The sequence below is a fragment of the Andrographis paniculata genome, unplaced genomic scaffold, assembly GCF_009805555.1.
Source record: "Andrographis paniculata isolate CXL003 unplaced genomic scaffold, ASM980555v1 Contig60END, whole genome shotgun sequence".
NCBI lineage: Eukaryota > Viridiplantae > Streptophyta > Magnoliopsida > Lamiales > Acanthaceae > Andrographis > Andrographis paniculata.
The window spans coordinates 5,197,109-5,212,974 of NW_026137596.1; the positions used below are offsets into that span (position 1 = coordinate 5,197,109).

General features: G+C 29.1%; 2 protein-coding genes across 4 annotated transcripts; one reads left to right on the plus strand and one right to left on the minus strand.

The window, feature by feature from the left end:
* Window positions 1–1,470: 1,470 nt before the first annotated feature.
* LOC127259787 (uncharacterized protein At2g27730, mitochondrial-like) lies at window positions 1,471–3,761 on the plus strand. Its single transcript, XM_051287375.1, has 3 exons — window positions 1,471–1,735; window positions 1,895–1,972; window positions 3,513–3,761. Exons 1-3 carry the CDS (start codon window positions 1,583–1,585, stop codon window positions 3,534–3,536), a joined length of 255 nt encoding a protein of 84 aa, XP_051143332.1. The 5' UTR covers window positions 1,471–1,582; the 3' UTR covers window positions 3,537–3,761.
* A 7,539-nt stretch (window positions 3,762–11,300) lies between these two features.
* LOC127259675 (dnaJ protein homolog) lies at window positions 11,301–14,667 on the minus strand. Of its 3 annotated transcripts, none has more exons than XM_051287189.1 (7): window positions 14,516–14,667; window positions 14,250–14,417; window positions 12,785–12,953; window positions 12,548–12,689; window positions 12,206–12,479; window positions 11,918–12,116; window positions 11,301–11,827 (listed from the first exon to the last, which is right to left on the minus strand). In XM_051287189.1, exons 2-7 carry the CDS (start codon window positions 14,397–14,399, stop codon window positions 11,499–11,501), a joined length of 1,263 nt encoding a protein of 420 aa, XP_051143146.1. In that variant the 5' UTR covers window positions 14,400–14,417; window positions 14,516–14,667; the 3' UTR covers window positions 11,301–11,498. The 3 variants fall into 3 exon arrangements, with proteins under 3 accessions (XP_051143146.1, XP_051143147.1, XP_051143145.1); XM_051287190.1 differs by having other exon boundaries at window positions 12,800–12,953; window positions 14,250–14,414; window positions 14,516–14,661; XM_051287188.1 differs by having other exon boundaries at window positions 14,250–14,414; window positions 14,516–14,661.
* Window positions 14,668–15,866: the final 1,199 nt, after the last annotated feature.

Sequence of the window (15,866 nt, forward strand, 5' to 3'; positions counted from 1 at the left end):
AAATAAATATAAAGGTAATAATATTTGTAATATATAATAGAGTCTATTTACTCTTAAAAATGAAATAATTAAGTTTTCTTTGGACAAAAAAGAAATAGCAAAATATGTAATTACCAAAGTGAACGGAGCAAATATATTTTTTACAAAATATTGTACTAAATTAATATTTAAATCAAAATTTTAATTTTAATTTTAATTTTAATTTTAAACCAAAATCAAACAAACCTTACTCGAATTTGATTTTTTTTTTTATTTTATAAAAAAATATATATAATCATTTTAATTCTCCACAAAAATTACTTTAAAAAAATATTATATTTGAACTATTATTCAAATAAAAAATAAAACACTCAAGTTAATTCACATTAAAATAATTTTTTCTTATAAAATATTACATATAATATATATTTTTTTACACCATTTGTCCAAAAACTATGCTCATATTGAATAATTACTTAATATTGAAGTTCATTTTAAAAATTTAAATTTAAAAATCTCTAGAACCAATTAATCCCTTAGTAAACCAAATTAATTCAATAAATTTGAATTACATGTATATATTTTTCAACTCAATATAATATTTTTATCATTTTAATCTGTCTACTGATATGAACTTATTTTCTATAGTATAGTAATTTTTTAATATCAAAATAAAAAAATACTTATAACTTTTACAAAAATATCACTTTGTAAATGGATATATTTGATCGAAATAGGAGAGTATATATATATTGGATAATATACTTTGTTAATGTTTGATTAATTTGATAATTTGAAATTTTTAAAATAATAAAAAAAATTAATATTTTAATAGTATAATATTTTATATAAAAATTTTAATATTTTCGTCTGTCCTAACTTTAAGCATTATTATTATTATTATTATTATTATTATTATTATTATTGTCTCTTATCTTCAACATATATTTTTTTTTATTTTAATAAAATAATAATATATTAATACTAAAAAATCTTTATTTTTTATTTAAATTAATATACAATTACATTTAAAATTATTTTATATATAATAAAAATATCAAAACTTTTTATATACTTTTACGAACCTATAAAATATATATAAGTTTGTTCACAATTTCATATAAATATTATTAAAAAATACAAATGTACACACGTATTAACATAATATATACATGATTTATTTATAAAATATCAATAATTTAATATAAAATATTATTATTCTTTATATCACCAAACGTAATTTTCTATACCACATGTAAAAAAATTTAATCTAAAAATTTAATCAATTATAAAGACCGAAAGAATATGATATTTTTTAAAAATTTAATAATGTAAAAGAGCCGTACCAACACGCTTCAATCAATTTTACTATGGCTTCGTTTCCATGCCACGTGGCAAGAAACCCACGAGCGTCGCAGTCGAGCCCTATTGCCGCCTCTGCTGGTTCTCTGCTACCCGTCCATGACAGACCCGACCCGACCCGATTCCGAAGAGCGCCACCTGTTTATAGTAAGGAATGCCCTAGACAGACGAGTACCGTTGCATCTGTGATTCTCAAAATCAAACTGATCTCTCAGAAAGTCACTAACGTGATCGGAGAACTATGGCGATGCGAATGGCCATTTCGCGCTATGGAGCCTTCCGTTCGATGGAAAGCTATTGGCGATCATCCGGTTCAAGTGTTCGATGCCTAAGCGATGGCAAGGGCCGTGTGCTCAGCGAAGAGGAGCGTGCCCAGGAAGCTGTGTATATTAAGGTTATCTATATCTCTGTTTGGCTTTCGTATTTATTTGTTGTTAGGATATTTTGGAATATGTTTGATTGGGCGAGTCTTGTGGCTATTGAGTGTGATTTATGGATTCCGATCCTCGTATCGTCATTTTATTTATTTATTTCCCCCTCGTTTGGAGCGAAGAAAATGGAGAAGGAAAAAATGGAGAAGTTGAAGAAGGCGGGAGAGCTGGAGAAGCCTGAGAAGGAGAAAACAGATAAGGTAAATTTGTGAGAATATTTATGCAAAACATGATAATTGATTTGAGGCTTCTCAGTGAACAAGTTGAATTAATGTAATGCAGTGAACAATTCTATAGTTTCTTCTTGATATGAGATTTTGAATGCACTTATTGAAAATAACAAAAAAGGAAAGATTAAAGTCATTTTGCAATAATAATTGTTCTAAAAAATATATTTTGGGAATTATTTTGAAACTACATCTTTTTTCCTCTTATATTAATCTGGGAGTTTAAAAGAAAGTTTTCAAGATGGTATTGATCTTTGTGAATTTCTACTTTTAAGAGTTATGTGTGGAAATATTGCACTTTGATTATTTGTGTTCTTCAAGATAACATGGTGGATCTGCATTGGTTTCAAATTGTGTTACCAACCAGTGTAAAATTTCTATTGAATATTTGAACCACAACCTTATAAGAAGTTTATTGAACAAGATAATAAACACAGGCACCATGCCTGATAAAACTTTCATTAATTGGTAATTTTCTAATCCAATGATGATTAAATGATGTAGCATTTGGATTATGTATTGTTGGACGTAATTTAATCTTATTTATTGAATTGATGTTTTAATATAATGATGAATTAAGTAGGTGTAGTTTTAGGAGCATGCTGTTAAACAATATGGCATAAAAAAAATTCAAACCATATATAAAATTTGTTGAACTGTGAATTCACCATTATATCGAGATTATTTAAATAATGCCTCTTTAGAGAAGGGTTTTGAAACCGACATGATTTTACTATGTGAAGGGGAGAAGGTGATGTTCCCAAGTGTGCTAGGATATCAGTGGGGAATACAAATCTCAGTGTCATGCTTTCTAAGGCTTCTATTTTTCCATCTTGTTTAATTTAGCAAGCATGGATAACTTTGTTATAACTATACACGTGCAATGCTTGAAAAGAGAAGATATACACTTTGCGGTATGAGTTAATTCTTATGTTCTGTATGCTTGTTTCAATCTTTGATTTAGCCCTCATAGGTGAGGAAATCATCTTCAGAGCTTTTAGGTAAAAATTAACAAAAACCTTCAGTCATCTGGCTTTTCTTTTCCTTAGAGAAACCGTAACATGAACCTGATTGTTTGGGAAATATCAGTGTATGAGTAATGGTCTCATTAGTGGCCATCTTATGGAGCATGACTGGAGTGAGCCATCATTAATGTGGTGTATATGAATGAATGAATACTAAGGATGTGTTTGTTTGTGGGTTTGGATTTATGAATAGTAAAAAGTTGAATTTGAACAGTAGTTTGATGTGATATAAATAAATATTGATGTGATATTTTGACTGTAAAATTAATTTGTAGTATAATCTAAAAAAAGAAAAGTAATTATTTGATTTGATATTTTTTGAGGAAAAATAAAATTTGAATAGTAAAAACATGTGGTAAAACCCACAAAAGAACACAACCTAAAACCTAAGAAATTCTTCCCCGTGTTGTCTGCATATATATCTGATTTTGTATAAGTAAAGTTCATTCCGAAAGCTGATTCAATTACTTTTCTTATGTTATATGAAGGTTGGAGAGGATCAAAAAAGATGAACTGGTTGTCTGTTTTGGTCGGCTGAAGTCGTTGGTTTCTCACATCTGAAGAAATAAATGTAAGCAGATTTCGGTGTACCTTTGGTTCTTGTATGGAAACCATATTGTGTTTCTGTGTTTTTGCACACTGCTTGCTTGCCTGCTTTGCCTTGTTTTATTTCTTCTATAGTTTTACGCGCGATTTTGTTGTCGAAATCTGCATCAATTCAATTTTATTTTAGTTGACGTAGTTCTACTGAGGCAGGCCATAAGGCCATAGAAAGAAGTCTCTTTTACAAATCTATCAAGGCTTCTTTCTCTCTCTATGCTTGATCCTTTGAGATTATATATGGTTGGTTTATAGGAATTATTATTGATGCTTGAAATTGGTAGCTTATATTGTGAAAACAAATACTACCTAAACCTAATCCTCTAATCATTCAGAATACATACTACAGCAAGTATGTGTTCCTGGAACTTGAAAAAAGAAAAAAGAAAGAAATTAATGATCGATTTCCAGGACTGAGAAATTAAAAGCTGAAGAGGAAGGTTGTAATATACTTCTTCTGTTATTTAATTGTGTGTTCATTTGATCGAGTACGAATTAAAAAAAAAAAGTAGTTAAAAAGTTAGAAACTTGTACTTTTTATAGTATGAAAAAATATAGAAAAATGTTGAATTTTTTTACTACTACAAACTAATTTTGGTTGTGGGTAACAAGGAATTGTAAAAAACTTAAAAAATAAGGTGTCTCTTTTGTTATTATTATTATTTTTTTTATTTTATTATTTGAATTTTGTATTTTTTTTAAAAAAAATACTCTTTTCGTCCAATAAAATTAAAGCATTTGTGTCCGATACGAAGATTAAAAAAAAAAGAATATTTTATTAAAAAATATAAAACGAAAAAGGTAATTTTCAAGTCAGCTGCTCCTTTACGTCTACGTTAGCAATTTTCATTAATTTTTAATAGTGAGATCAAAATTAATTGAAATTTTTTATAATGAGATCAAAATTAATGAATTTTTTTATATTAAGACCAAAATTAATTTTTCTCCCTAATAATTCAAAAATACATCAGGCAACGAATAATAATAATAATAATAATAATAATAATAATAATAATAATAATAATAATAAGCTTAGTGTAAAACTCCATTTTCAATTTAGATTGTTTTAATCAAATCCATAAATAATAAAATTAGTAATAATAATAATAAGTGTAGTGTAAAACTCTATTTTCAATTTAGATTGCTTAAATCAAATCCATAAATAATACTCCCTCCGTTCCACGTAATTTATCCCTATTTTCTATTTTCGTCCGTCCCACATAATTTGTCCTTTCTATTTTTGAAAATATAATTATGCACTTTAATCGCATTTTAAATTTTAAATTTTATAATTTTCTTATTTTTAATTAAATTATTTACTTATCTTAATCTTAATCTTAATCTATAATTATTTTTACTAATATACTTCTTAATTACTTACTAATTATATTTTACCTAAATTCTCGTATTTACGGTAATAGTACCATATTTTCTGGGACGGAGGGAGTAGTATTAAAGACAAATTGACAATTTTATCCACTAAATTCACCTAGGACTTTAATTTATCATAAAATCTGGGAAACTGGTGTAATGCACAATTTTTTTTTTTTATATTTTATTTTTTTATTCATCAAAATTTTTATATGCCTTCATTAAATTTTTATTAAAAGAAAACATTTATAATTTTCTCATAAAAAGTTAAAAATTAAATTTATATAATCATTAGTTATGTAATTAATAGAGAATTTATTTTAAAAATTTAAATTTAAATTAATTATTTAATTTTAAAATGAATAATATATAGTTAATAGTATTTACTACATATTTAATACTACCTCTGCATACCGTGTCTGCTACATTGTAGACACGGTATTTTATGAAGGGTATAATTAGTAGATAATTAAAAATATATTAGTAAAAATAATTATTCGATAATATAAATAATTATAAATTAAGATTAAGATAACTAATTAGTTTAATTAAAATTTAAAAAAAATAAAATTAAAAAATTTAAAATGAGATTAAAATATATTTACTACATATTTATATATTTAAGTATGTGGGACGAATATTTACTACATATTTATATATGTTTAAATAGTATTTACTACATATTTATTTTATTAAAAATAAAAATGAATTGATTGAGTAGACCCCACAAACCTCTTTTAGATAGATGACTACAATTTATTTACCCGAACTTGGTAGATAATATTTATTGATTAAAACAAAAAATATATATATATATATTAAAACTATCAAAAAGATTATTTATGAAATTAAAAGTTATGTTAATTGTAAATTAAAAAAATAATAAATTAGAAAATAGTTTATTAGTAAAGTAAGTAGCATAATTAAATCTGATATACTTCAACAAAAAATAGAAGCTTCTAGACAATGCAATGTGATAAGAGAAACAATTAGATATATTTTTCATTCTCCATTATTGTTGATATATTTAAAGAAATGCAGTCAGTATTTTTTACTTCAACTATCGAAAATAGAAAACCAACATTTTTTCTTTATCATAATTTATAGGTGTAGGAAAAGAAAATAAATAAATAAATAAATTAATAAATAGAAAACCAATATTTTTTTCTTTTGTGTTTAATTAAGCATATATATATATATATATATAAGTTTAGTTAGTTTGATCTCCAATTAATGTACATAAAAAAAGACACTATTACACTCTTGAAATCTAATAACATGTCATTAGACCTATTAAGAATATATAACATATTATGCAGTCAAATAATATATCATTAGAGCTATTAAAAATATAACATTAGCACTATAACTTCGTAGTAAATACATGAAAATATAGCGATAACCTACCAAAGTATCACCGTTTTTTTATTATTCATCTTACTAAAGCCGGAACAAAGGTGCAGAAACATTTTTTACTTTTTTTTCAAGTTCTTTTGTCATTCGGTAATAACGGCAAAGAGAATCAAACATTTTACATGTTAGAGCATTCAAATATTTTGTCCTCGTGTTAACGGGTAATAACTACAAAGAGTATTCAAACATTTTTACACATACATTTGAAAGACTTCTCTATTGAAATTCTTGTTGAATAATACCGAGTCTTTAGGATTAGTTGGAACAATTTTTTTTTTTCTATTTTTATTATTCCTTCAGCTTTAGCACTTCCTATTTTTTAGGAAGTTAGTTTTCATGTAGGCTACTTATAAGCCAGTTAGTATCTCGAATAAAATAAACTTTTTATTGAACTTGTTCTTAATTCTATTTTACACTCTACCAGACCTTTGATAAAAAAATTTATCAAAGCTATACATGAGAGACTGTGAATTCAAAATGAGTGATGATAAAGCTCCGAGTGTTCCTCAATTTGATGGTCAACATTATGACCACTTGAGTGAATTGATGAAAAACATATTTAGGGCTAAAGGGTTGTGGAATCTTGTGCAAAATGATGCACAAAAAAACAACTAGAAAATGCACAAAATGAAGGATTGCAGAGCAAATGGTATTTTTTTCGAGCCATAAATGGTCACCTTTAAGAAGGTACTCGATAGAAGCACTTCCAAAAGCATTTGGAATTCTTTGAAACTCTAAAATGGAGGAAATAAATAGGTGAAATGAGTCCAACTCAATACTTTGAGAAGGAAATTTGAAGTATTGAAAATGAAGATGGGAGAAACAATCACATAATATTTACAAAAATGATGTATTTGTCTAATCAAATGAGGAGCAATGGAGAAAGCATGACAAACGCCAAAATAGTTGAAAAGATATTAAGAACCTTGACTGAACGGTTTATCTATCTCAATTGAATATTCGAATTATACGACCACTATGATAGTTGATGAACTGCAAAGTTCCTTGGTGGCTCACGAACAAATATTTAAACGACCTGATAGACATGAAGATCAAGTCTTGAAGGTCAATGCAGAGAGATGACAAAAGGACATGGTGGTAGATTTTCTAGTAAAGGAAGAGGACGCGGAAGGGGACTACAAACCTCTGATAAAACTTTTGTGGAATATTACCATTGTCATGAATTATGGCACTTTCAGTATGAGTGTCAAATTGGGAGACAAACTATATTGACCAAGAGAAGAAAGAAGAAACACTTTTTATGGCATGTGTTGAACCCAAAGAAGAAAAGGTGGATTCGTGGTATTTGGTCTCAGGTTGCTCAAACCATATTTGAGTGGTGATCGGTTAAAGTCCACCCAACTTGACACTAAATTTCAACGATCTGTGAAGCTAGGGAGCAATTACAAGAGAAGCTACACTCTCCCAAATGTATTTTACATTCCTGGGTTAACTAGTAATCTTTTCAATATTGGTCAATTACAAGAAAGAAAAATTCCCGTTATGTTTCAATATGGGAGATGTAAGGTTCATCATCCAGAAAAAAGGGTCTCATCTTCGAAACCACTATGGCGAAAAATAAGATATTTGTTGTGAAAACAAAACCTATGATTGAAGAATATCTCTACACCAGTCAGCAAAGTGAAGATTTGACTAATCTGTGGCATTGTCGGTTTGCTCATCTAAGCTATAAAGGCTTAAAGACTCTCCAATAAAAGGAAATGATATGTGGTCTACGTTTGTCAAAGTCCCAGCCTAAGAAAAATTCTTGGAGAGCCACAGTTAGACTATATAGTCCATGCTTATTAATGTAGTCCAGTTACTCCATAATCAAACAGTGGTAAGAGGTATCTTTATGTTTTATTGATGACTACACTCGTAAAGAATAGACCTATTTTCTTACTGAAAAATCTAAAGTATTGGATTACTTTAAAAATACAAAAAATTGGTAGAAAATGAAAATGGTCTGACCATTAAGGGTTATGAACAGACAAAGAAGGAGAGTTCAACTCATATGAATTCAATCCGAACTGTTCAGGCACAACTCTTTAGAAACTCTTGCAGAACCAGGACAGGTTCCATGGCCAAAATGGACCAAATAATGAGAACCAAACTAAGAATATGAATTATGTGTTGGCATGTAGTTCATTTACTAAGAAATTGAACAGTTCAATGACAACGTGTCCACTGGACAATTGGTAAAACCTACATACTGCTAAAGGAAAGTTTAAAGAAAAACTTATTTATCCAATGCAGAATTCACTCTTCTTTTATCAAGTTAACGCCATTTCCTCTTTCATGTGGAGGATTGTTGGTGAGTGAAAGAGAAAGAAGAATAGAATTGGTCTTGTCCCACATGGGAAGAATAAACAAACCTTCGTCTCCTTATATGGACTTACACCTATTATTGTTCAATTGGGATTGGATTAGATATTGGCTTGGGCCCTGACTTGGGCTTTGGCTTGGGCTTGACATTATATATATATATATATAGTCAAGATTGAGTGTTAGGCTTTAGGGCCGTGGGGGCTCGTGGGTTGGGCCCAATCGTAGAAAAATCCAATTATTTAAGTTTTGCTTTTATCTGATTAATTTATTTTGATAGTTTCAAATTTAATCGGATAAAGCAAAAATGTTGCAATATATTGCAACTTGTTACAAAAGTGGAAGAGGTTACGGATTTTATGGCGTGTAATTTATTCTTCTTCTTAAAATTAAAAAACTCACTATTTTCTTTTCAGTTTTCTTCAAAAACTTCCAAAGATTTTCTTGGTTCGGTTCGTGGTGGGATCGTGAATCCTTAATTGATTCATTTTATCCTGGAAAGCAATCGAAAGTGGAGCTTGCCGCCAAGCGGGAGGATCTCGCAAGTGGACTAGAGTATATTTTATTGAGCTCATGTGTGATTTTAGCAAATAGTTTTCTGGACACGTCGTACTGCACCAATTTTATAGAGATTTTTTTGGATATGGGCCATTGTTAATTCTCTAATGATCAAGTTAATACGGTTATTAAGATAGAATGAACCGGTCGAATTAGCTACTCTTCTCACTTTTAAAGATAGTTGAGTTGTAATTTTTTTAGGCATATTAAATATGAGTCTAAATGAACTAATTTATGCAGGTCGAGGGTTAGGAATTGATTAACCCGCAGGTCATATAAATATAATAATGATTTTTTTTCCGTATTTTTTTTTTATTATTTTCATCGGTTACACTCAAAAAATATTTTTAAGTTTTAGATAAATTACAAATATTATACATAAAGTAATAGTTTGGTTATGTGGAATGAACTCGTAACTTTGTCTGTTACACGTAGCTTGCAAAAATATTAAAATAATCTTATCGTTGTTATTCTTTATTGTTTAAAGGGTAAATAATATAACACTCTTTTGTGTTTCAGTAAAATGCACAAAACACTGTGTTTTATTTATTGCGTGAAATCTTTTTATGTTAATACAAAGTTTGCATGAAATATCCTTTTTGTCCAAAACTAATACTCCATTCGCCCAACTACAAAGTATATATATTCCAATTACAAAGTAATCATTTCATTAAATATCCCACTTTTTTCCGCAAATACTTTTATTTTACATCACATCATTACTTTTATACTAAAAAGTAAGGGCAAAAATATCATTACACTATTTTTATTTACCCACTATAATTAAAATACTATTATTTCTTAAACTCCGTGCCAAAAGTAAATGTATATTTATTGTTTGGACTGAGGGAATATTTGGTTTTAAATAAATACTTAAATTACGCAAGTTTTATACAAATAAGAAACGTAATATATCTTAAATGATTTTTTTTAATAAAATAAATAAATAAATAATTGATTAATCATTTATTTTTATAGTTTTTGTAAAAATCAGATAACAATTTGTCTCAAAAAACTATAAAATAAAATATTACTCAATTATTTTTTATTTATTTTAATTCAAAAAAATATTTATTTTTTAAATAAATATTTTATATTTTTATTTGTATAAAACTTGTATAATTTAGATATTTATTTAGACTCAAACATCAATTTTGAACGATCATAGTATTTCGCAAACTTTGTACATTTTTAATAAAACCAGGGTGTTATATATAATTTACCCTTATTTAAATTATAGGGTATTATTATTTTTCAAATATTAATTATAAAAATATTTATAATTTTAATATGTTTTAAATATTATTTAAAAATTGGCCCGCATAACTCACAATAATTATTTTTTAAATATTCATTACGACTTTATTTATAATTTTAATATTTTTTAAATATTATTTAAAAATTAGACCGCATAACTCTCACTATAATTATTTTTTAAATATTAATTACAATTTTATTCATAATTTTAATATTTTTTTAATATTATAAAAAAAATGCGTGGCCATCTCCAACCAGTTGTTGCAGTAATTTTACAGTAATTTTACTCAAATCATAATTCTAAATTTGGAGCATTAAATGAAGTTGGATTGGAGCACCATCGCGCCAAAAATGGTATTGAAACACCATAAATAGAACATGATGCTCTAAGCCACCATCCACCTATGAGCTGAGGTGAATTGACTAAATTTTAGTCCACTTGGTCATACAATTATTTTTTGAATATTAATTATAAAAATATTTATAATTTTAATATTTTTTTAATATTCTTAAAAAACTTATGAGTTGGCCCGGGCCCCATAGTTTGCCACCCACCCACATGTCCGCAAACAAGCTATTTATTTGTGAATTATAGTGACATATCTAAAGATCAAGTGATGATTCGGGATACACTTGCCACAAAAAAACAATTAAGAAGAAAAAGGAGCTATAGCTAACAGATGGTGCAATAAACAACACAATACCAAATGATTATTATCTATCCCCTAAGAAGAACCATGCCCAACATCTGATTTTGAGATTAAAATATTTCATTTCTCACCAACAATCAATCCATCCACCAAATTCAAATTCGTTCACAAAACGGCACTAGTATTAATGCAGTAAAAATGTAATTACTTAACTAAGAGAATAGGATAAGATAAGATAAGATAGGATAGGATAGGATACCATCGGTATTGCCTCAAGTAGAGTAGTAGTCATAGTAGTTACTACTGCTGAGCACATTGCACCCTCTGAGCCCCGCCAGGCATATCATCATCATCTTCATCGTACGCTTCTTGTGCGTGCTGCTGCTGCTGCTTTCTCCTCATCTCTTCTTCCATGTTCACATCTTGCAGTGTAGTCTCCTCGCATTCCTCGATCTCAGCATTTGTTAGTTTTGGGGTTGGCTTTCGGGGAAGAACAGCCTCAATAGCTTTGATTTGATCGGGGCTCAAGCTTTCGGGGAAATCCACAGAGAATTGCACATATAGTTTTCCTTTCATGAACGGCCTCTGGTACATAGGCATTCCTTCATCATTTATAGCCTTGGATTGATCTGTTTCGTCAATGTCAAATGTCAGAAATCCCGAAAAGAAATATCCATTAATTAATAATTAAGATTGGATTGGTGACTTGTTGAACTTACCAGGCTTGATAACTTCCCCAGGCTCAGATTTGATAAGGAGCTGCCTATTGTCCAAATGCGTCAGGATGAATTGGAAGCCACATAGTGCTTCAGTAAGGCTTAAGGTGTGTACCATAAAAAGATCGTCGTCCTTTCTCTTAAACTTTGGGTGGTCTTTTTGTTGTAAAACAAAGACAATGTCACCAGTAACGGTGTCCGGCTGCAAGACATGAGGTTTAAATATGATTGAGGGAACCATGTCTATTTTAAGATTAACAAGATATGTCTACTATAGTATTGACATTTTACCGCTTCGTCAGCTTCTCCAGGGAATGTGACCTTTTGGCCATGTTTCATCCCTTTCTCCACAACAACTTCCAGTACTTTCTTCTCCTGCACAACCTTTTCGCCCTTGCATTGGGGGCACCGATCTTTGTGGTTAATAGTTTCACCAGTTCCTTTACAGTCGCTGCAAGCATGTTGCATCTGCTGGATCATAGGGCCCATTTGTCTAATAGAAACTTTCACGCCTGACCCCTGACATCCAGGACAGGTTGTTGAAGCGCCGGACTTTGACCCTTTCCTGCATACAAAACATGTCATTTTTTCTACAACGAATACAGGATAATCAGTCGCACGAGCCCACCATACCCCTTGCATTTGCGACAGATCACATTGCGAGAAAGTGATAGCTTCTTAGACATTCCATTGTATAGATCCTCTAGTGAAACCTTGAGAGGATGAATAACATCCTCTCCCCTTCTTTGTCTCCTGCCTCGGCTACTTCCACCACCTATTAAAGTATAATACAATCAATGAAGTTTTATTTTTATTTTTTTAAAAAAAATCATATTATTCAAAATAAGTTAAAAAAATGTAATTACAAACCTCCAAAAGGATTACCACCAAAAAAGGTCTCAAAAAGGTCGAATGGATTGTGGCCACCGCCACCTCCACCACCCATTCCTTCCTTCAAAGCATCTTCACCATACTGATCATAAATCTCGCGCTTCTCAGGGTCGCTCAATACTTCATAAGCTTGTGCAATTTCTTTGAACTGTAACATCCAGAAACACAATTGGTTAAAGTTGAAATGTAACCAGACAGTCCTAATTCAAAATCCCATAGACGACTCAGATTATACATTCAACTAAATCTCAGAGGGATGCAAAAGTAGAGCCCACAGCTATTTACGAAACAGTATAGCCCATTGGCCAATGAATCGTTGGAGATATTTCCTCAAATAGTACTAATATAGCACAATTGCAAATTGCACAAGTCGCAGCAGGGCACAAGGCCTGTGCCATGCCATGTTGCACAATGTAAATTATAACTATTTACATATTTTTTATATACATCTTACATACATATATATGTGCAATTAATACCAAACATTTTCAACAACCAAATTACCAAAAGAGAAAAAATCAGGAAAATGTTTATATGGAAAACTGAAACTGTGGGCACTGGCTACCTTATCTGGTAGAAGACGAGCAGAGGAGTGGGAGAGGTAAAAAGGAAATATGGAAAACATGGGAGCAGAGAGCAGTGGCTAGGAGCCAGAGAAACACAAGAAGATAAAAGAAAATATTTTCCACATCTTTATTTAATATAAAAAGAAAAACAAAATAAGCCCTAATTAATCCTAATTAACCCTAATAGATAAAAATAAGACTAAAACATGGCCTGCTGCAAAGAGGACCCAAGCATGCACCATGGCATGCCATTTACGATTGTGGTACTATTCATCCCATGGTGAGTCAAGTAGACTGTCATTCCACAATTACATTAGATGCTAAGTAAGAACTTCCACTAATTCAATTCCTCAATTTTTCTCAAATTCCAACACTTAAACCCATACCTAAGTAATTCAACTCACAGCATAAATAGGATAACAATACTTATACAATGAGTGATGTTTGGTTATATCTCCGATGAAAGGGTTTCAAATTAATCCAAATATTGTCATTGCTTGAACCAGTACAAAAAACTTTTAAGATTTTGAAATAACCTCTGGATATTTTCCCAAATCAATGTGAAGTTGGGGAATTTCGTAACATTACATTCCAAACCCTAACACCATTGATCCTTAATACATTCCAAGTTAAGAACCAAACAGTGCGCCTTGCTGATTTGATTGTGTTCACTTATGGAATTCTAATTTTCAGATACAGCAATTAGGCTAACAGTAAGATATCTACTCTATGAAGAAATCAATCGAACAGCCCCCTTTCAACAAATCCATCCTAAATCAAGCAACTAGCCTCGATCTACAGGCCATCTGACCCTATTGAAAATACAACAACACAAAGACCGAAACATACAATAATAACCCCCAATCAAAACAACTTACTTTTTCTGGATCTCCGCCTTTGTCGGGATGATTTTTGATTGCTAGTTTGCGATACGCCTTCTTCAAATCATCCTGCGAAGCGCTCTTCGACACTCCCAATAGCTCATAGTACTTGGTGTTGTCGCTTCTCCTCGGCGCTCTCCCGAACATCTTTTCCTCGCCTTTCTACTTCAAATCAACCAAATTCAGACCAGATTAACAACAGATCCAAACCCGAGGCCGATGATTGCACCAACAGATATAAATATACGAACGCAAGAGCTTACATGTGAGAAGAATCGGAATGGGAACGGGAGACGCGACCCGATGGCGAGCGCAGGAGGGCGGCGGAAGACAGTGTTGAAGGTCAAATATGTCGCTTTAATAGAGAGGAGAGATGAAAATATTGGACGGCTGAGATGCTTGGAGCAGATTGTACGCCTCCCACTCACTCCTTTTGTTTCCCTTAATTTTGGGCTTAGGTTTGTTACAGAATATAAATTTTGGATTTTCTTTTTTATATTTCCTAAAAAAAAATTAGGGTATTTTAAAACTATATGTATATTAATTAATATTAATTTACTAACTATTTTTTACAAAAAAAATCATGTATTTGTTGAATTTTTAAAAATTATCCCACTTACTCTAGTTTTGTATATCTTATTTATTTTGTTATTTTAATTTTAATTAGACTAGTCGATTATTTTCATTTTAATTTAAAACTATTTATATTATAGTATAATTTTTTTTTACTAATACATTATTAATTATTTATTAATTATAACATTCATAAATTTGCGTGTCTTTTGTAAACGCGACAAGATATTAGGACGAAATGAGTACAATAAATTATGTAAAATCATTAAAATTCTTTTTAAGAGTTTTGAATAATTAAATAAAAGTTTATAATTGTAATTATTAAAAAATATATTAGAGTGTGTTTTTATTGTGAAAAATATTTAAATTATATATATTGTTGAGATATATTTCAATATATTGTGTTTTTGAATGAAATTTTTTTTAATATTAAATATAAAAAATAATATTTCGTTTTAAATTATTTAGTTTTGGTGAATAGATATATGTTATATATAGTGTATAAAAATATGTATATAATTGAAAATCATAATAAAAAAAAAAAATTATTGGTGAATATAGCCTTATATGGATTATTAAATTTTGATATAATAAATTTTTTGTTATTAAATTTTACTCATTCAGTTCTTATTATTGTATAAGGGCTACTGTAGATACAAAAATTTATAAGAAATATGATTAGTAAATAATTAAAAATAAATTATCAAAATTAGTTATAATATAATATAAATAATTATATGATTAAGATTTAGTCTGTGATTAAAATATATAATTTTTGTTTAGAAAAATAAAGTGATATAGTATGTGGGATGAATATAAATAAAAAGTGTGAGAGGAGGTAATATATTTCCGTAAGATTTGGGTTTTGATTTTTTACGATTTTTTTTTTTTTGAGTTGTTTTATATATTTTCTAAATTTTAGGATATCTTCTAATGTATTTTATTATAATAGTTGTAAATTATTAATATTACTTTACTTTATAAGTTTCTTATACAAATAAATATTATGTATATTAATTGAATTCTTAAAATTATAATTAA

Bases quoted from the DNA above. Each gene is read 5' to 3' on its own strand.
- LOC127259787 (XM_051287375.1), top strand. From the start codon at position 1,583: ATGGCGATGCGAATGGCCATTTCGCGCTATGGAGCCTTCCGTTCGATG. The intron at 1,736-1,894 runs GTTATCTATATC...TTTGGAGCGAAG, and splicing joins AGGAAGCTGTGTATATTAAG to AAAATGGAGAAGGAAAAAAT. The intron at 1,973-3,512 runs GTAAATTTGTGA...TGTTATATGAAG, and splicing joins AGAAGGAGAAAACAGATAAG to GTTGGAGAGGATCAAAAAAG.
- LOC127259675 (XM_051287189.1), bottom strand. From the start codon at position 14,399: ATGTTCGGGAGAGCGCCGAGGAGAAGCGACAACACCAAGTACTATGAG. The intron at 12,954-14,249 runs GTAAGTTGTTTT...TGGATGTTACAG, and splicing joins AAGGCGGAGATCCAGAAAAA to TTCAAAGAAATTGCACAAGC. The intron at 12,117-12,205 runs GTAAAATGTCAA...CATGTCTTGCAG, and splicing joins CTGGAGAAGCTGACGAAGCG to CCGGACACCGTTACTGGTGA.